The following is a 20,107-nucleotide window of genomic DNA, read 5'->3' as shown; positions in this document are numbered from 1 at the left end:
GCGGCTTTTAGAAATGCCCACCGACGCTGCCGCTGTTGCAACTGTTGTGCTTGTTTGACAGGAGAAAGAGAAAACCGTGGCAGTGGTCTGCTGAATGGGCGATACGCCACCGTAGGGCTTTTTACCGATACGCTACTGCTTGCCCGGCGAATTCATCAACGACCGCACAGTTGTGTTGGAGAATGACGAACAGTCATCGGGAGGCCGTCCGTCGATCGCCGTGAACCAAGAAGCGCGAGCGAGCGAGAAGTTTTCTTCATTTTTAGCATGTTCGCCGTTTCGAAAGGTGTTCCCGCGAACAATGTCGCTCTGCTGAGGGGCCGCGCTTCGGGTAAGTCCTCTTCCCCGCCTTGCAGCAGCACGCGAGATCGTGAGTTGTTTTAACTCGGGAACGCGGCCGATGTAGTAGTCTTTCTCGCCTCTCCCCGTCGGCGAGCAAGTTAGCGAACGTGCGCGGTGCGAGGAATTTCGCGCTGGCTAAAAAGAACGGGAGGGGGAAGCAAAAATATACAAAGGAAAAAAAAGCGATCTCGCCGCCCGTGTTTTAGAGAGGGGTACGGGCGTTGAATGAACGGCAGGAGACGGTGTTTTCATCTCGGATCTTGGCCGTGTATCCGATTCTGACGACGCCACGTTTCGCTTGCCGCCTTTTGCAGGCGTCTCTTCGTACAAGGCGGGAAACCAAGACCCACAGCAGCAGCAGCGGACGAACTTTCAGCGGCCTGCGGAGATGAGGTGAGTCTTTTTATTTCGCGTTTGCTTGGTGGGAGGTGCGAGGTGCCGATGCTTTTTTTTTTTTTTTTTTTTAGAATTTGAGGGGGTTTTCCTCGGTCGTTGGCTCTAACCGGCGCGCGCGTCGGTCGACGTGACACATCGCACGCCGCTGTCGCGCGCGGTTCACGGGGTCAGGCCTAAAAATCGCCGATCTCCTGTCACGCCTCCGGCGTGTCGGCGTCGCTTTTGTTGACGTGCGCTCGCTGGGCGCGCACCGGATGAAGCAAAATCGCAAGCTGTAAAAAAAACGCGAGCCCCTTTGTTACAGCCGATCGCTCGCTTATGCGTTTACCGTACGGAGATTTGCTGCCATCTGCATAGTTTCGCTGTTTCACTAAGTGCAGTCAGAAAATGTTTTACGTGTTCCCGCTCCGTGTTGGAGTGATAAGATTATCATTTCGTATCAATCAAATTGCGTATAATTTTTTTTTCCCCTTTGCAACAGTGGGATTATGCTGAATAGTTCGCTCTGCAAGTCCGTAAAGTAGGTCGACTCCTCGGGAGGGAAAAACCCGTTCTGCTAGAACGTGATGTGCGCTGTTTACAGCTCCGTAACTGCTCGAACTACGATCAACTGTGAAGTACCGGCCTTGGACCGCGAAGTATTTTGCGCTGCGAAATGAGGTCAGAAGTGTTTCCTGCCTTGTGCGATGACGAGAGATCGCGACGGTGCTTTAGTATCGGAGGTTGGTTACGCCCAGTGACGGTGTGGTTTTGTGACGGTATCCGATGGTACCAAAGCTAAGAGGTTGTAGCACGTACGGTTAATTGTGTTTGGCGTGTGGTTATGCGGAGTGCCTTAGGGTATTTTTTTGGTGTCGTTACTTTTGTAGTTAGCTGTTCCGAGCGCAAGGATAAAAGATGCGCATTGGCGTAGTGCCAGCTTGATTCATACACTGGGTCATTAAGAGGCAGGAGTGAACACCATAGTGACATTCAGTGCCTTATTTTGGGTCGATCACTTTCGACAAACACTGAGTGGTGCTAAGTCAACAGCAAGAATAACCAGTGGCGTCTTGCAAACGTGAAAGTATTCCCTAATGTGATCAGTCGGAGATACAACCCCTGGAGGTGTATTGTGTAAGTGTCCACCGAGTGGATATGCCCATTTCGTCTGCTGCTGAAACGTTGATTGGCTTGTGGCGCCTGTCTCCGTCTCTCGCATGCCCCAGCCCAGCCAATCAGAACGTTAGCAGCAGACGAGATGGACATGTCCACCAGATGGACACTTACAGAATACCCCCCCTGTTCTGATTTATTACAGCTTTTTACCAATTATACATATCATATTACAGAGGTTCACTGTTTATTTTTTTATTTTTTACCCCGTGGTCTGCCATGTGTATGCTCCACTTCAGACATAGGTGGCAATGCCAAAGCTAGCGAGACGATAGAGTTTCATACAATTACCAGAGGGAACTGTGGCACTACTGTCTACGGGAGCTACAGGCAGGGCAGTTCAGCCAACGTGGGAAGGATGGGTCATACATGGATTTGCCTAAATTTCATCCTTCCGGCCTTAAAGGAACACTAAAGGCAAATATTAAGTTGAACTAGATTGAAAGATAAGGCTTCTGTAATAACGAATTCTTCATTCGTAATGAAAACGGGAGCTTCTGTAAGCGAGAAAATGACGTAAAGAGAAAATCGAAATGGCACTGTCTGTTTTCGACTACGGTACCTGTTATGTTTGGCGTCGGCACCTGTAATGCACAGACAGCGGCCACGAACCGCCACTGCGAGCGTCATCGCTTTTCTCCGTTTACAACGTCCAAGGCGGCAACATGTGCCAATTGGCCACCCTGCCAACTCCGGCTGTGGAGGCTTAAGTGACCGTAAGTGGTAACCTAAACCCAAGCAATGCCGCAGAGTGACTCACGCAAGCTGAACACCTGCACCCGCCAAGCAGCATGCTTCATATATAGAGCTAAAGATAACAACAGCATGGAGGGCGGTCACGTGGAGATGACACGTCCTCTGCCTTGGCACGGGCGGTTCAAATTGAGGAGCAGCAGCAGGAACTTCGACGGCAATTTCCTACGCAAGAAATTCATATATTGACACACAGAAAACGATGATAGACTGCTAGGCCAATACTCTGATGACCTGGCTCGACTTAATATTTCCTTCAGTGTCCCTTTAAATGGCTTCATGACTTTGCAAAGTGATATTTCTTTTTAAGAAAGTTCTGCGTTATAAATAATTAAGTAAACATTGCTAAAATTCTTGACGAAAAAACAGCGCAACAGAGACGAGGACAAAAAGAAGACAGGTACAACAGACGGGTCCTGTCGTCTCTTTTGCGCTGTTTTTTTTTTTTTTTTTTTCATGTATGTTACACCAACTCACCCACATCAAGCTCCTACTGATTACTAAAATTGTCCGATGGCAGGATTCAAACACAGGGCCTCTAAGCACAGAAGTCCGATGTAGAAACCATTACGGCATGGACGCATGGATAAGTGGAACCACTGCAGCTAGCAGCGATTATTCATGCTTGCAGAGTCTTATTACCTTCTGCATTTAAAAAAAAAAGTATACATTGCTTTGAACTTTAGTCCAATTAAGGCCCAGATAAAGCATAATGAACAAAGCCACAAGAACGTCTAAAGCCCCAAGCACGATGATCAGGCAAATCCATGTACTACCTATCATTCCCATTGTGGCAGAATGATTGCAGCACCAGGGTTCTCTGTAGTAATTATTGCAGGAAACTCTTATGAGCTAAATAATAGTGTGTCACCTTAAGTATGCACTAAGTCATTCGATGTAAAATTAAGTCTCATATTATATAACAGTCGAACCCACATATAACGAATTGTTCTATATACCGAACAGCAGTAAAATCTTTTGAAAAGCTTTGTATAAAATTTTTATTTTATACATCGAGTTGCCTGTATGTCGAACACTTTTTGTGATCCCCTTCAGATTCGATATATCCGGGTTTGACTGTATGATGCAATAATTAGATGAAAATATTACATGGAAAGCCTCACACGTATGAACCTATTTGCCACGAAATGAGTGGAATGGCACATTTCTGCTACCAGCGGCCACATTGCACCACTTTTGTTTACTACCAAAACAGTATGTAACATGCTGGAGGCACAGAGGTGTGCAAGTAGTTCAGTTTGACATGACCATGTGTCCACAAGTTGTTGTCGTAATTAGTTATTGTAGTTGTTCCGTGTACTGTGACCACTTCTGTGACCACGCTACCCGAGTAGCAGGCTAGAGCATGCTAGCTCAGGCCGACCTCTCTGCCTTCCTTCAAATAAATTATCTCTCTCTCTCTCTCTACCCGAGTAGCTTTCACGGCATTGCCTGCTGGGTATAAATGGAAGTATGGTTGGTTGGTGCACAAGAGCGTATGCTAGTAGTTACAGCATTTCATAGGACTTGAAGCATATCCGAGCCACTCAAATGTTTTGCGAAGAGTGCTCCATATTTTGTGTCTTGTGTAATGCATAAATCATCTCTAGTGTTTGATTGGTTGGTAGGTTTTAACCTCCCGAAGCGACACTCTGAGAGTGAGCAGCTCTATATGAATTTTGACCCCCCGAGTTTCTTCTGCATGCACTCAAAGCTATGTACTCAAGCATTTTTGCATTCTGCTGCCATTAGAAGCTAGCCACGGTGGCCAGGAATCACACCTGTGACCTCAGCTCAGCAGCCGACCGCTACTGAGCCGCCACGGCAAGTCATAACTAACATACTGTCGCTCTGAGTCAGGCAAAATTCTAAAAGCTAGCATTTGTGTGGGCCAGTCAGATGAGCAAGCGCAGTGACACGATGTATTTGCATTCCGCGCGGTGCATGGGCTAGTTGTCTGTTACTCAGGGCTGTAAATAGTTGACTCGGAGACGCCTTGCCGCATGATATAGTATACGAATGAGCAAGCACTTCAAGTAATAATGTTTGTGTAGTATAAGCACCGTTAAAATAAAACCATCTTTCTTGCCACAAACAGATAGCTGAATTGACGTCTTTGGTACTTATGCAGGAACACCCCCAATTTTAGTTTTACAGCACTAGCAAAACACTGGAGCTCTCCTGCTGGTTGAGAAGGCTAGGCTCTGGGACCTGTGGCGGATGAAATACTAGCATAGTGGAGAAAAGGGCACTTTCTTGTCATTTATTCTAAAAACTAAGCAGAAGCTTATTATTCCAGGGATGAAGCAGAAGTCCTCCATGCTCAACTCAGTTCATGTCCTCGCTGCTGCAAAACTTAAACTGTGTCATAGCACATATTTTTAGCACAACACAGTTTATCATGTGTCCCGGAGAAGTAATGTGAACCACTGCCTCCTCCGATTGCTGAACCCTGTTGCCCCAATGCTGTTTTTGTATCACTGACTGTACTTGTTAGGGTACAATGTTCAGTTGTAATTGTAGGCCACCTCTGAGGCGAACTGCGCAGAAGTGTTATGACTGGGACAACTCTATATGTCTAGTTTTTGTTTTACCACTTGTGTCACTGTTCTTTTTCACTTTATCTCGCTGCAGTGCCTCACGGCCGCCCTACAGCCAAGCCAACGGGCGGCGGTCACAGAGCGGTGTCAGGGGCGACGCTCCTGACGTCGCCTCACAGAACCACGAGCAAGTCGTCGGCTACCTGCAAACCAGTGAGCATCCCGTTTTTCTTGCTGATGAGGAAATGATGCAGACAGTATAATGATAGGATACTGAAGGCAAATAGTAACACCATATTTCATGCCTGCCAACTCTCCTGCAACATTGTCTGGGAGACTCCCAAATTCTGACTAATCATCCCGATTGCATGGACACAGCCGTTAATGTCCCAAAAAACTGCCCCAACCCCAGCACACACACGCAAATTAAAAGGAAGCGCCTCCCACAGCAGAGCCGCATTGTAATGGTCGTTATGAGCTAAGTTGCTAGCCGAAGGTAGATTTAAATGCAAGCCTTTTGTGGGTATTTAGTGTAGGCCTAATACAGGTCACTTCAAATATAGACATGTTTTAAGGAGTGTGCGTTAGGCAAAGGTCTAATGGTATCCGTTGCATAATGGCTGGTTCTTCGCTGTGCACATGTTATGCGGTGAAACATATTGAGAGTAGAAAAAAGCCGTGGGACATAGTACATGTTCCTTATTTATACACACATGCAGGCGTCTTCTCCGGTCACAGTACAAGGGCCAAGACCTCTTGTAACTGTACTTGTCCCCATGCAGACCTGTTTTTGCCATTGTTGTGGCGATCCAAGCCTTGCGTTTGCTCACCTTGTGCACCCCATGTACGTTTTAGACTGCGACGGGGCTTAGTATGCGCTCTTTAATTAACAACGCCTGCAACGCCACCTGCAGCCACAGGTCAAGACATTTATTTACTGTACTCGCAGCCATTCAGATATGTTTTCATGGGAGATCATTATTTGGCTCTCTGTGCAACCCCGCCATCATCAGAAAGCCGTGGCGGAAAAACGGCAGGCAAATTACAGCATCTTCATCTAACTAAAGACGAAAGTGGCCCCAGTGAGGATTCTATCCTCCACCCCACTGCTACCGCTCCGTAGACAAGCGTGCTAACCACTATGCCACCTTTGCAACAGGCGACAGTGATGAATATCTTCGAGGCTATGCACGTGGTTGGGTTCTGCTTGGCGGGCGATTCACTAGCTGTTGCACGTGAAACACAGAGCGAGCTGTAGTATCAACACCATGGTGCCGCTCGGAAGCATACTGTCATCGTGCTGTAAAGTGGTGTCATCGAGAAAGTACATTCAACGCAATGGGTGTCAAACACTACTTTATTGAGAACTCTGCTTAATAAAACTCAGCTGACAGATCGCAGTGGGGCCGGTTTGTCATCTTGGATTGTTGCAACCTCATAAGCAGCAACATTACACTCGAAAACATAATGCAGCAGCACTAAACCCAGCAACATTTCGCCGCAACAGGTAAACAGCGAAATAACTCGGCGACACAGTGACAAGTAATGCTCTCGCATTTACACATAATAAGGATTGCTTAGGTGGCCGCATAGTTTCTTGACGATGCTGTGGACTGGAACAAGACAAAAAAAAACTCTTTCTTTTTAACATCCACCCTGCCCCAAGTTTCGAGGTCCCCAAGTTGGCACGTGTGATATTCTTGAATGTTCCTCCATTTGACTCCCCTTCAACTTCAGGGGAAACACTGCTACTTGACTGAAACGATCACAACACTTTTGTAACACTCTGAGACAATTTTGAGAATTTTTTAGTCAGGTTCTTTCCAGTGTCTACATTAATGCACTTGCATGAAGGTGTCTCCCAAGCAACTCCTTTCAGGAATCACTGAGAAGCATCATTAAAGTACACTTTACGCCAATATGAAAGGGAACACAAGGTTTGTGTTCAAAGCCGCTAATTTTCAGTGCATGTGCTTGTAGTGAGGAAACGTTTCATGCGTGGGAATCTTCAACGAGAGAATGACATAAATAAGAAATCGGCAGTGCATTGAGAGATTATTGGTGACTTCCCAGATATATCGAAAACTAGCGAATCACGAAATAGTTTGATATATCGATAATTTGAAACTAGAAATACATCTCAAGCTTATCTGAGATTTACGCATGTCTCAGACAGTTTCCAGAGATCGTGAAAAGCAAACTTACTGATTTTATTCTCCAAGGCTGGGTCGAATGCATGAAAGTTCCCTTATTTTTTACTCATGAACGTTGCAAGTTGCTCGTACGGCACAATGGTTTTTGATGTACTGATCGCAACACTAACCCTAAAAGCCCACGTCACCATAATGTGAGACTGCGGTGCCCCTCACTTGTGTTGAAGTGCTTGTTGCACATTTTTATTCAAGAAAACGTAGAATTGCATGCACCGCAGAAGCAAACTAGCCTGTATGAATATGCGCCGTGCCGCCATCAGTACACCTTTACTGTGAATCATGCGTCTACATGTCCAGCCGCGTGTCCATTACAATACCAACAATATGCTGTTTGAACAACTGATCTTCATACGTGCGCGACCAGCCAGACGAGCTGTTGTTTCGGAACGAACTTACTGTTGGAACCAGTCGTCCCCACTTCTCGACCATTCTAAAGAGTATGCGCATCTCTTGCGTGCCACTTAGCGCCTTGTGGCTTGGTATGTCCTTTCATTCTCACTCCTTCCCCTCCGGCCACTGCGTCTGTGACTGATGACACAACACATACGCTGTTGGTTTCGAAAGTCATTTTCAGCTTACAGAACATCTGTGTTCTCAAACACGTTCAGCGTGGACCTACAAATTGTGCAGAGATTAGTCTTGCGCACTGCTGCAGCAGTGGTATTTTCACAAAGTGCCAATCTGGCGTTCTGTGGTTTTGTTAAATTCAAACTGTGATGTAAAGATCCATCTAAGTGGAGGTTGGGGTCAGATACCTGCCAAGTATCCAGAATTATCTAGGCGACTCCCAGGTTTTGATCATTTCATGCAGTTGTACAGCTGACGAGAAAATCTTGCGGAAATGGCCATTGTGCCCCGTCTCTATCCGCATCCTGCGCTTTGTCTGGCCACATTGGCACAAAAAATCCAACGCAGTACAATCCAGTTGGAAGTCCATCACACATAGCATTGTTAACAAACTAGTAGGGCAACCGTACATGCATTATGTATATCGTTAACCTTTATAAGACTGCAGTGTCGCTCTTCATGCTGACAGGGCTGTTGGGTGCCCCTAGTTTCATATCTGGGGAGAGCCTTGTGGTTATGAAAGGCAGCAGACACGCAGTCACCCAAGTTGGCATCAAACAGGTTTATTGAAGAGCGGAATATTCCCAGAGACATAAGTTGGTCAAACGGTTGGTTTTGGACCCGGTTCCCTCAGCACAGCAGCCCAACCCTCTGCACATTTGACCGTAGAGTATCCAGTGACCCTAGTCAGTGGGCAAAAAGTAGGGCACGGATATACATACATATATATAGACAGACACATAGATACAGTCAGACGTACCGTGAACTGTGGTTAATGCCCAAAGAATGCTAATAGCATTAATAGCAGTGAGTGAAACTTGAATTGCTGTTTGAACACAGATGAAGTGCATAGGCAAATGCGATGATTTCGCAAACGTTCTGAGGCACTGTTCTTGGCGGGTTCAGACATCTGTCTACTTCAACATGTCTGCTTCAGTGGAGTACTGAACTGGATCACGGCGGCATTAGGCCACATTCAAGCTGAGCTGAAAATGTGAGCATTCTGAAAGTGCAACATCTAAATGCGTTGTGAAGTGAGGACATTGCACTGTGGGAACAAGGCAACGAGAAAGAAAGTAGTGATATCAGTGGGTGGGACGAAATGCAAGTTTTAGTTCGCCTTTCTGCCATCGGTGATGTCTCGTCGCAATTGTGAACAGACCTTCATTGAGTCATGGAACGACGTTTACAGGTGCCCGCAAGATTTCTGTCAACTCTTCATTCGTTATCAAATCTAGTATATCTTCTATGTTGTTTTATGTGGTGCCAGTAGCTCGTCCGCCCTGTGGTTTTTGCATCAGCTTACAACTGCTTGTGGGGCTTTCTTTCGTTCCAGCAGAATCGCGCTCGTGTCTTATGCGTTCTTGCGGCTACAGCTTAGACCACTTGTAACGTAACGTCTTATAGTGCAGAACTGGCCATAACGTGGCCTTTTCCGACTCCTATTTACTCTTCCATAGAACTCCATGTATTACGCATACTGCTCACAGTGCAGCCTTGTGAGACAAATACCAGTCTTATGATGTGGTTCGAGGAGCCGACTTAATTGTGCGAGTCAGAGATGCCTCCGAGAGAGAGAGAATAAACATCTTTATTGAGAGATTATTTAAAGAGTTGTCTTTGGGGTGGTCTCCCCTTTCCAGGAAACCATAGGGTTTTGCCGCATCTATGGCCCTCGCTACCAGCTGGCGCTGGCTTGCGAGGGTGGAGCTGGCTAGGGCACTCTCCCAAAGCTCAGGTGTGTGTGGTATGGATTGGCTGATTCTCTAATAGGTGATTCTGTACCGCCCCCTGCCATGTGGTAGAGGGTGCCCAGTGCTCCACAAAAGTGGCAAAGTGAAGAAGACATGTAGGGGGTGAAGTGGCAGTTTCTAGATGGGTGGGGGAAGGTGTTGGTTTGCAGTGCTCTAGGCATGCGGTCATTACCTTTGGTTAGTTTTTTATGCGGGGTCGGAAATATTCTTCGTTGCAACCTATAGTGCATAGTGATTTCCTGATAAGAGACTAGAGGGTGCGGTCGCCAGGGCTCCTCCATTGTGCCAGGGGCTCGGTTAGTGAAACCTCGAGCCGTGAGATGCGCCATCTCGTTGCCTGGGATGTCATGATGCTCTGGCACCGACACAATCTTTACTCGTCTTTTTGCGTGAGTCCCTCTGGAGTATTTGTCAGGAGGTTCAGTGAATTCTGCCATAAGAGAAATTGCGACACGCTTGTTGGGAGTCTGTTATGACGGTGTCTGCGGTCGTCTGTGCGATCGCCGAGGCGATGGCCACTTCCTCGGAGACGACGGGGTTGTCATTACAGATGGAGACGCTTGTCAGGTGCTCTTGACTTACGATTACGGTGGATGTGGAGGCTCGTGCCGGGCTACAGGGCCACGTCGGTGTAAGCGACTAGTGGATGGTTGCCGTACTGTTTGGTGATGGCTTTAGCCCTTGCAGCCCTTCTTTCTGCGTTGTGGATAGGGTGCATGTTTCTTGGTAGTGGCTGAACCAGGATCTGGCTCCGTACGCACTTGGGTAGCAAGGCCGTCGTTTAGGGTTGATGCTGCAGTGGTGCATTAATGCCCAGTCTACTGAGAATAGTTCGTCCCGTCGTAGTGGTAGAAAGTCGTACCCGTTGATTGGTCAGGTGAGCCTCTATGAGTTCTTCGGTGGTATTGTGGAGCCCTAGTTTCAGCAGCTTGTCGGTAGATGCACTGATTAGTACTCCCAGAGCCAGCTTGTAGGCTTTGCGCAAGAGGGTGTCGATAGAAGTCAAGAGATGCCTCCAAGGGCAGCAAGGAAGGAATGGCAACAATCACGACACACTAACATATATTCAAACATACACGAAATGCATGTACAAGGGCACGGCATGGGGGCAAGCGAGACCAAACATTCCTACCAAGCGTTCAGAGAGACTACCACAGTGCACTCACAATTTTTGTGGTGTTGCGTCGCTCAATGAACGGCACCTGCAGAGACGGCAGGTGAGCCCTTGCAGACTGTGGTTCGTAGGTTGGTTGACGGGAGCGGAAGCCGTGCCGATAAGAGGTCCCCTCGAGCGTTGACGCTCGACCGGATCGCTCCAACAGCTGGTGCGGTGCGTCGCCCAATGGCGAACTGCACGAGCGGAGACGGCCGGCTATCTCTCGCAGACTCTTGTTGATCTGCTGAGTGACAGCAGCGGAAGACGAGTCATTTAGAGCTCCCGTCGTGCGTTGGTGCTCAACGGGGTCCCTCTGACAGCTGTTGGCCTCCTGAACGTTGACGTCCGACCCAAGCCAACGCGTCTTCCTTGCTCCGCTTCTCCGCTCCGTCTGCCTTTCCGACGTGGCTCTTCACCTTCTGTAGGCTGCTTCAGCCATGCATTATTTGCCGATACAGTGTATTATTGCACATGCACAACCACGCGCAAGGTTCGCTTCCGCGGCTACATCGTGACACTCGGTCCAGTTTATGGCGCCGACTCAGCAGGCGGGCTAGCCACATTATCAGTTATAATGTGGCTTCTGCAAGAGAATCCTGCAGACAAGCGCGGTAGCGTGCTCACTTCTCTACGATGTGCACCCCCGATGGGATGGGAAAGCATCGAGGATGATGCGAAGGAGACGTGGAGCGAACAAATGAACAAAAGAAAGAAAGCGGCAGCCCGATCCAGGTGCACGGGGGTTGTCTAAGCGACTGAGAGAACTTTCCTTGACCGCTGATCAGCGATGCGTGCTTCGCACTGAGCCATATATTGCACACGTGACCGTGACAGTTTAAGCAGTGTTCCACAAATTTAGTTCGGAGCTTTTAGGCTTTGTGTCCACATGTGAGCTTCTGCCGTTCCTACCAGTGCACTCACATAGAAACTTGGTAGACATTCGCAGTAGTTGCCGCTGCTGATCGCTCGAAAAACTGAACTCTGCTTCGCATGTACTGCTGTCAGTTTAACCTGTGCGTGAGAGACGGGTATCTAATCTGTAAAGATTATGGTTCTCCACCAGCTCTGTGTGGATGGCGGCAAAGGGCCATATACCCTCTGCTGTTGGGGCTTCGTGCACGTATCACTGAATGCAGTAGACTACCATTAATTCAACTCCGGTTAACTCGATATTTCAGTTAGTTCGATCCCGGCCGATGGTCATGGCCAGCGCCCATGCATTTCTATGGGTCCAAACATTCATTATTTCAACTTAAATTGGCACTCGCCGGATAATTCGAACTTGACCAGCCTGCATGCACACGTCCGGTCCATATGTTGACTCCAATAGCAACCCCTTTAGCGGCAGCATCTGTCTCGGCGGAGCTCAGGGGAACGTGATGCGTTGAACACAGGTCATCTCCCTGACAAAAACACCTATTTTGGTCTGCCTTAGGAACATTTTCAAACAATAATGCTAGCTCACAAAGTCTGCTTACAGTATTACCCAATTCTAACTTGCGCCTTTAGTTTTCTAAGGAAGTTGAGCCCGAAATTGCCTGTGCGGTGCAATGAGAAACCATAACTGCCGTTGCGGCGTTCGTACGCTTTACCACATAACATGACTGTATTGCGGCGAAGGTGACTTTAGGAAACCAACCATTATTTTCAGAAATCAGGTGCGCGTTTCATTTTTACTTTGGTTAGGTGTTTTAAGTAATTTCTACGTTAGTTTTCTACTTTGTACACATAGAAAATTAGGATAGGAATAAACTTTTATTTGTCCAACGGTTATGGCTGTTGGTGCCCGGGGCTAGGCTGCCAGGGGTCCATCATCGGAGCATAGAAAATTGGCATGCCCTTAATTCGGAGGCATGGTAAACTCGAGCAAATACTGCCAAATATATCAGCAGTGTGTTTCGGAGTGTCTTCTGCATTTTGTCTAAGTCAACCCGGCGGATAATTCGATCAATTTCGTCTGCCCCGTCACGGTCGAATTAAGGGAAGTCAACTATCTGAATCGTGAACTTGTACTAGGGGACGAGTTTCTTGAACATTGAGCATGCTTTGTTATAATTGGGAACAATCACGTGTCATTGCCCATGCTTAAATATTAGTGATGCCTGTGTGTTGTATACCATTTTTTGTGTCTGTAACCAGTTTCCTTGTTGTCTGTTCTTGAAGCTTTTGTTTGTGCCTGTGGCCATTTTCTTTCTGCGCTTTCCTTCAAACTTTTGTTTCTGTGCAACATGGGCCTCTTGCAATATGTTTGTTTCGGTTTGGAAGTTTTGAAACCTCTCTTTTCACGTCTCTCCCCACGTTATTGTTACGAACTGCTGACCTCTATTATCTTTATATATGTGTTAGCCATCTACGAAACTTCTCTTTAGCACCATGGTCAGGAATGTCTGGGAGAGCTCGCTAGACCCAACGTACATTTTCGAATTTGTGAAGCGAAGCTATTGTGAAGTGGCTAATGAAAGGCTCTAAATTTGCTTGTTTCATTTCTGCATCTATGGTGTAAAGTAAAATGGCTCTTGTGCAACTGTGCTACACAAAGTGACAACTTATATATTCTCTTCTATATCTTCATGTCTTTTTAATTATTTCAAATGTATTACCCGGCTTCTCAACACGCAGTGATGATCTCCAAGAGGTAGTTCATGTTGGCACAATAGAAGTATATGTGCAATTGTGGCCTAATGGTTAGGAAAGTAGGCATCGAACGGTTAGAAAGGCTTGCTTTACTAAAGGAATTGTGCTCTTGGTCACATATATTTGTTGCAATAAGTATGTTTTGGCATCATTTGTTTTATCAGAGTAATTATTTCAAAAACAAGGCCAGCAACCTGCACACCTATAAAGGTAGTAAAGATGGTTTTTTTACGCCACCGACGCACGAATGAAATGGGCAAATGTATGGCATTTGATTAACTGCTTCAATAGATTCCAGGATGTGCGTTGGGTACGCGTAATTTTTTCGTTAGGTTGCACCATTTTAGCTTAGGGAAGGCTTAGGAGTGAGGATAAATGCTGAATATCTCGGCAACTTTCAGTTTGCAGATGACATTGTTCTATTCAGCAACAATGAGAACGAATTGAGGCCAGCTATCCGATTGGCTGGGCATCATCGATAATTTTTCCAACATTATGGGTAACAAATGTTGTTCGTAATAGTTTAGATGTTAGTAATTTGTTTCTATAAAAAGAAAGTAACAGAAAGAGAATGCACAAGGACATGTATCACTACACTAAAAGCACTTCCGGCCCACAGCAAGTGTCGTCTGCTTGTGTTAAAATGTGCTTTGTGTTGACGAGAGCTGCGCGGTCAGTGTTGGTCTCATTCTTTCTTTTCGCGAGCACCATGGTTCGCCCTTGTTAAGTTGTGGGCTGCAAACGTAGCGATCGGCGACATGTCAAGCTGCAACATAGTGCCCCGCTGCAAGGCAGCAGACGAGCGGAGTGGCTGCAGCGCATCGGACTGTCGGTATCCAAACGGCACCAGCCTCTACGTGTTTGCGGCCGTCAATTCACATTGAAGGATTGCCACAATAGAACTTAACTTGTCCGGTATTCAGCTAAACGAAAGCGCAAGTGTACTGGCCATTTTACTACGTTTTACGTGATGAACGGAGGCGCAAACGTGAATGGCTTGCATGGTGCAGCTACCTGGTGGCACAAAGCTCAACCAAACACACAGCTAATACAGCAGTAACCAAGTTATTTCTACTTTGCTGCTGGCTGAAATTTTCGGCAGGAGCGTAATGTTGAACACGTTGTCTTTTTATATGTTTAAAATGTTTTGCACTTGGTTACAAGAATATTAGCTCTGTATTTGGCTGGTTAAGCTCTGCGCTACCAGATGGCTGGACTGTGCATGCAATCAGGCCGCTCACGTATGTCTACAAAGCTCCTTCATCACAGCGGTATGGAAGGGCTTTAGTTTACGTCTCTGCCAATCCATCAAAACACCCAGCTCGCCTGTGGTTACCGGAATACCGGATGCGCTCGGCGCTGGCGACAAAGCGCTCGCAGCCCACGCTGCTTGATCACTCTCGCTGGGGATCGACGGCCGGGCGGCTAGCAAAGAGGTTGGAGAGCCTTTGCGCGCTGGCTCCAAGACAACCGGAAGTAGACGACAACACGTCACAACATGACGCAGAGCTTAATATGAGACGCGAATGTTTTACTGTAGCTGTACCCTACGCGTCTACAAAATTTATCCGAACCGTTTCAGGGACTCTTTAAGGACCACACAAAGAGCGGTGTGGATCAGAGAGCAAGCGGGGATACCTGATATTCTAATCGAGATTAAGAGGAAAAAATGGAGCTGGGCAGGCCATGTAATGCGTAGGATGGATAACCGGTGGACCATTAGAGTTACAAAATAGGTACCAAGAGAAGGGAAGTGCAGTCGAGGACGGCAGAAGACTAGGTGGGGTGATGAAGTTAGGAAATTTGCAGGCGCAAGTTGGAATCAGCTAGCTCAAGACGGGTAATTGGAGATCGCAGGGAGAGGCCTTCGTCCTGCAGTGCACATAAATATAGGTTGATGATGATCATCATTTTAACAGCAGGTAGCTGGAACTAAGCAAAAACAGTGGACAGAAGAACTTTTACAAGCCTTTCTTGCAAGTATTTGAGAGCGGCAGTTCTATTTTTCCAAGTGCTGGGCCGTGGCTGCTACACTGTATGTTGCCAGGTCGCATTAAACACCTGTTAGAATTTCGTATAATAAAAACTTCTTTCAGACTTCATTCAGCCCGCCCCGGCATTATATTCACTCCTGCACATGTGTTATTGGTTTGCGCACACGAATACAGGATGAATGCTCCACTTCTCCTGAATTCAGGGTCCAGTGATGCTTCTTGGAGCGTGTTTTGCTAGGTCGTAAAAAGTGCTTGGCTTGTTTTCACATATATAGTTCAAATCTGATGGTGCTAAGACACTGCTGCCTCTATTTCTTGCAGTGTGGAAGCGTGCATGCACCCAATTGGAGCAGTCGCAACAAGCCACGGCAGCCTGTGATGGAAATTGTAAGCACTTCCTTTTATAATCAACATTGATGGTGGCATCGGTGCTTGCAGTATGTCATTCCCCGTTTGTTCTGGCTGTGCCCAGCGACAAAAGCCACTAGAGAAAAAGTGCTTAGAGGTGCCTAGACGTGGACAGACCAGCCTACGGACTATGGACGACTAATTGTGGACAATGAGTTCCGCACAGTCCAAGCCATTGCACGCAGTCCAGACAAGAGTACACCGTTGTCTTAAGAGGATTGAATAGAGATGCGCTGGGGAGGAGGAGCTTGTCGACTTCTAGATTGGTAAAAGTTCAGTGCATATAATTCTCATAGGTTCTGCCAACTACATTGTGCAAGAGAGTCGCACATTCCATGGCACCTGGCATTGCTTGAACTTGCACGTTGTATCTGAGGGAGCTGCAGAATCACCAAAACTTATGTGGAAGACAGCAAGAGCAACTTGTACGAATAAACGATAGAAAGTAACACTGACTTAGTGGCACTTGGGTTTGGGCACGAGATTGAAGAAGTAGGAGTTGGCGTTCTTTTTTTTTTTCCCTAATAATTACTTAATACCATGGAATTAATGAAAATGGAATTTTCAAATACAGTCGACTTCTGTTAATTTGACCATCAAGGGGCAGACGAAGCTTATGGAATTATCCGGCTGGACGAAATAAACAAGATGTAGAAATAACGCCAAAACACGCCGCTCGTTAATATTGGCAGTATTTGCCCAATACTAATATGCCATCAAATCAAATATGCAGCCTCTTTCTATATGTCCAAAGTAGAAAAACCCACATAGAAATGATTCAATCTCCTAAACGAAGTAGGGAACCCTAACGCGAGCCCGATTTTTTTAGCTAGAAAAATGGGCAAGGACCCTGTAGTGGGCGTTTTCCTTAAGTCAGCTTTGCCGCAATACAGCTGTGTTGTGCGGTAAAGCATACGAAATCCACAAGCACTGTTTTAGTTTCATAGTCGATTGCAACACACAGGCAATGTACCGCCCAGTTTTCTTGGAAAGCAAAAAAAAGAAAAGAAAGTGCAGTTGTTAGAATCGGGCAAATACCATAATCGCATATTGTGAGCTACTGTTATTGCTTAAATATCTCCTTTGGGGGGCAGGCCGAAATATGCATTTTTCTGCAGATGACACATGGTCAACGTGTCATCTAAGCTCCGCCAAGACATGCTTCCACTAAAGGGATCGCTATTAGGGCCACAATAGGGGTCATGCTGACTGGTCAAGTTCACATTGTCTGGCAAAGGCCAAATTTAGGATTGAAATAATGAAGGCTTAGGCCAATAGAAATACATGAGCATTGGCCGGGGCCTTTGGTGGGATAGAATGACCAGAAGTAGAAGTAATATGTCTACTGTAATACTTATTTGGCCTAATCTGATTAAGTGTTTCTATTTAGTTTCTGTTATCTGTTATAGTAACTGTTCCACCCACAGTTTATTCTGCCGAGTAAACACGAACGTGGTTAATGTGACAGATTGCTTTAAGTACTGAGTTGCTGCATGACGTCATATTATAAGTTGATGCACTGATAACGTTCCTGTACACCTCCGCGCAGATCGCAGTGTCGTCTACTACCAGGAGAAAGATCCCGACGAGACACGCAGGTAGTTTGTCAAGCTGGAAAGACCGTGGGTTTGACATGTAACACACATGGCCAAAAGACAACTTGCGAGTGTGTTGCTTGCTTCACCGAAATCAAGTCCATGGACAAAGCGCCACACGCTTGCTCCTTGACACAAGTCTTCTGATCGTGTGTTTAGGCTGGCCGTCTCATTTGCAATGAACAACGACACCCGTGTCGCGTCTGTGACCATGCTTGGCTGCATTATGGAAGAAGACAAGGAACTGTGGTTATTTTACAGCACTGCCATAAAATGGCTGAATGTATATAGCGACCGCCCTCAAATTGGAATGGAAAGATGACATTTTAGTGCTTGGTACAGTTTTATTGCATCGTATGATGTGAGCACTGGGATATTTCTTTTAATTAGGCTCTTTTGCCTTTATTTCCTGTTGGCCAACTTGAGATGAATATGTATATGTCTTGATGAAAAGCTGCTTAGGGAGTTTTTAATATTATTTTTTTTTGTAAGTGTTTTTAAAATATAGGATTGTACTGACTTTCCGAGAATGTACCTAATTGTCGGCGCTGTGCGGTAAGCAGGCTTTACTCTCCTGTTGGCTTCCGTCGAGTGCCGGCTCGAATTGTCTTTTTTTTTTTTTTTCATTTTAGTATCTGTACATAGTCTTCTTGGCTGTGAATTTTGAATTCACAGTTTTGAAGGGGATTTCAGTTGAGTTGTCGCTGCGGCACGCACTTTGTTGCAATCGCGGATACAATTCTTGCCATGTGACCAGTGCCCTCTGCAATTGAACTCTTGCATCACCGACCAAAGAATGTTGGAACATTTGGCGTGACTGGCACGAAAGAGCTGCACCCTGGCGCAAGCAGAGGAGTGTTGTTTCGGCACTATGCTGTCGATATTTGTGTATATATGCATGGTGCTGTCTGCAGCCGTGGCCACAAGTGCAGTCATAAGGTGTTTGTTTTGTTGGCCCAACTCAGTGTGCAGTTGTGTCCGCAGACAAAAAAAAGAAAGGTCATGGAATGCTTTCCGGAGTGCAACAGGCAGCAGCAGTGCAGATCTACATACGGCACTCCTTGGTTCCCACACTGTTCCATGCGCTAGCAAGTTTCCGAGGAGAGCACTGTATAAATTGTGTACAGTATTTATATTTTTATTGTTGCAACACAATCGACACCCCCGCTGTCGCAATCATTGCGCTGCAACTCCTGTTCAGCTTGCATGACATGGTATCAGTGGGTGCATTTCTTTTTTTTGTGGCATCCGGAAGACTTGATTAGATAGGCTGCCTGCGTCCTATACGCAGGCGTGCCAACAGTGTGAGGCTTCTCTTCAGCTGCTGTTGCACAATGTTGGCTGGTGGTCATATGCATTGCTGTCATGCAAGAATCTGGCAGTTTTTGTCGCTGAATTGTGTTTTTTATAGACCTTTACTCATGCGAATAAAGTGCTGCGCTTTACTGATGTCTTCGCAGCCACAACGACACTTGCACTTGGTGCTGAAATCATGACGGTCATGAGTATAATAAAGACTCCTTCACATTTCGCTGCCAACGTCTGCAACTATTCCTTTTTTTTTGTGTGTGTGTGTGTGTGGGCTTCTTTAGTGAGCAACGAGTTGGGACTTGCTACCAGGATTACAGATAACCGCCTGGATACACGCCTGCTTGGTGTGCTCCATAAAAGGCTAGAGGGGCCACTTGACTGCACATTGTTAGCAAAAAGTGTCCGATTTCACATTGGACAGAGGCTGTCCTGTCGTAGCTCAATGCCCTCAGTGCTGCTTGCCTTTCTCACTCTCAGCCACCCATTGCCCAATGTTTTGCTGTCAAGTTCCAAATGCCATATATTGTAAATTGTACCTTTTCTTATTTTCTCTTGGCACATACTGTTTGCTATATCTCGTCATGTAACTAAATTAAGCCAATTAAAATATCATGGCTGTCAGCAAAGAACAAAGTAATGTCAGTTGTCCAGGAGCATATTATGCCAAGAATGCTGTCGACTTTGTAAGATGCATAGTTTGCTAGGCCAGATGCTCCATATTCCGGCCGACCTCTCTACATTTTCACATCAATAAACTACTTCTTGCTAGGCGGTGCTTTCCAACTGGGATGTGGCGTCTTGCCCATGTGGGCATGTGTAGGGAGGCTCCCTAGCGTTCAAGTGCATAGCCTACCTCTCTCGAGCAATTAAATTCGAAACTTTTTGTCCACTTGGTAAGGCATTCCCCTTTTATTTTACTTACTTTTTTTTTATGTATCCTCATTTTGCAGAGGTCTGACATTCCCATGGGCTTCGTAATTTTTACGTAATTATAGGCTCTCTACTCGGGGATACAAGACGGACAGGCAAACAGCGCCGTCTGTAAGTACGTGTGTTCCCACGCTGTGCGCCTGATCAGCAACGGGACGGCATGTATCGTTTAGTGATGCCATTGAGAGTAATGAGAGGAGGTTCTGCTCGGTTGTCATCCTCCAATGGTGCCCGGTTGGCAAGATCTCGGGCGTGCGCGTGGACTGCCTAATTAACGCCAAGTAGCGAATGGGCAGGCATCCAGAATAGGCAAGCCCAACTTCCCACTCGACATATTTTCGAAGTCTCAATAACTCTAC

At 46.4% G+C, this 20,107-nt stretch overlaps 1 protein-coding gene across 1 annotated transcript; it reads left to right on the top strand.

Annotated features, from left to right (window-relative positions):
- The first annotated feature begins 1 nt into the window (after nucleotide 1).
- LOC119453010 (uncharacterized) lies at nucleotides 2-19,041 on the top strand. The gene is made up of 5 exons (XM_037714985.2): nucleotides 2-331; nucleotides 657-735; nucleotides 5,281-5,399; nucleotides 15,826-15,891; nucleotides 17,462-19,041. Exons 1-5 carry the CDS (start codon nucleotides 268-270, stop codon nucleotides 17,512-17,514), a joined length of 381 nt encoding a protein of 126 aa, XP_037570913.1. The 5' UTR covers nucleotides 2-267; the 3' UTR covers nucleotides 17,515-19,041.
- Nucleotides 19,042-20,107: the final 1,066 nt, after the last annotated feature.

This window comes from Dermacentor silvarum, chromosome 5, assembly GCF_013339745.2.
Source record: "Dermacentor silvarum isolate Dsil-2018 chromosome 5, BIME_Dsil_1.4, whole genome shotgun sequence".
Lineage (NCBI taxonomy): Eukaryota > Metazoa > Arthropoda > Arachnida > Ixodida > Ixodidae > Dermacentor > Dermacentor silvarum.
This window is presented reverse-complemented; position numbering and strand designations above follow the sequence as displayed.

Coding starts and splice junctions, on each gene's coding strand:
- LOC119453010 (XM_037714985.2), top strand. CDS start 268: ATGTTCGCCGTTTCGAAAGGTGTTCCCGCGAACAATGTCGCTCTGCTG. Junction 332..656: donor GCTGAGGGGCCGCGCTTCGG/GTAAGTCCTCTT, acceptor CGCCTTTTGCAG/GCGTCTCTTCGTACAAGGCG. Junction 5,400..15,825: donor CGTCGGCTACCTGCAAACCA/GTGAGCATCCCG, acceptor TATTTCTTGCAG/TGTGGAAGCGTGCATGCACC.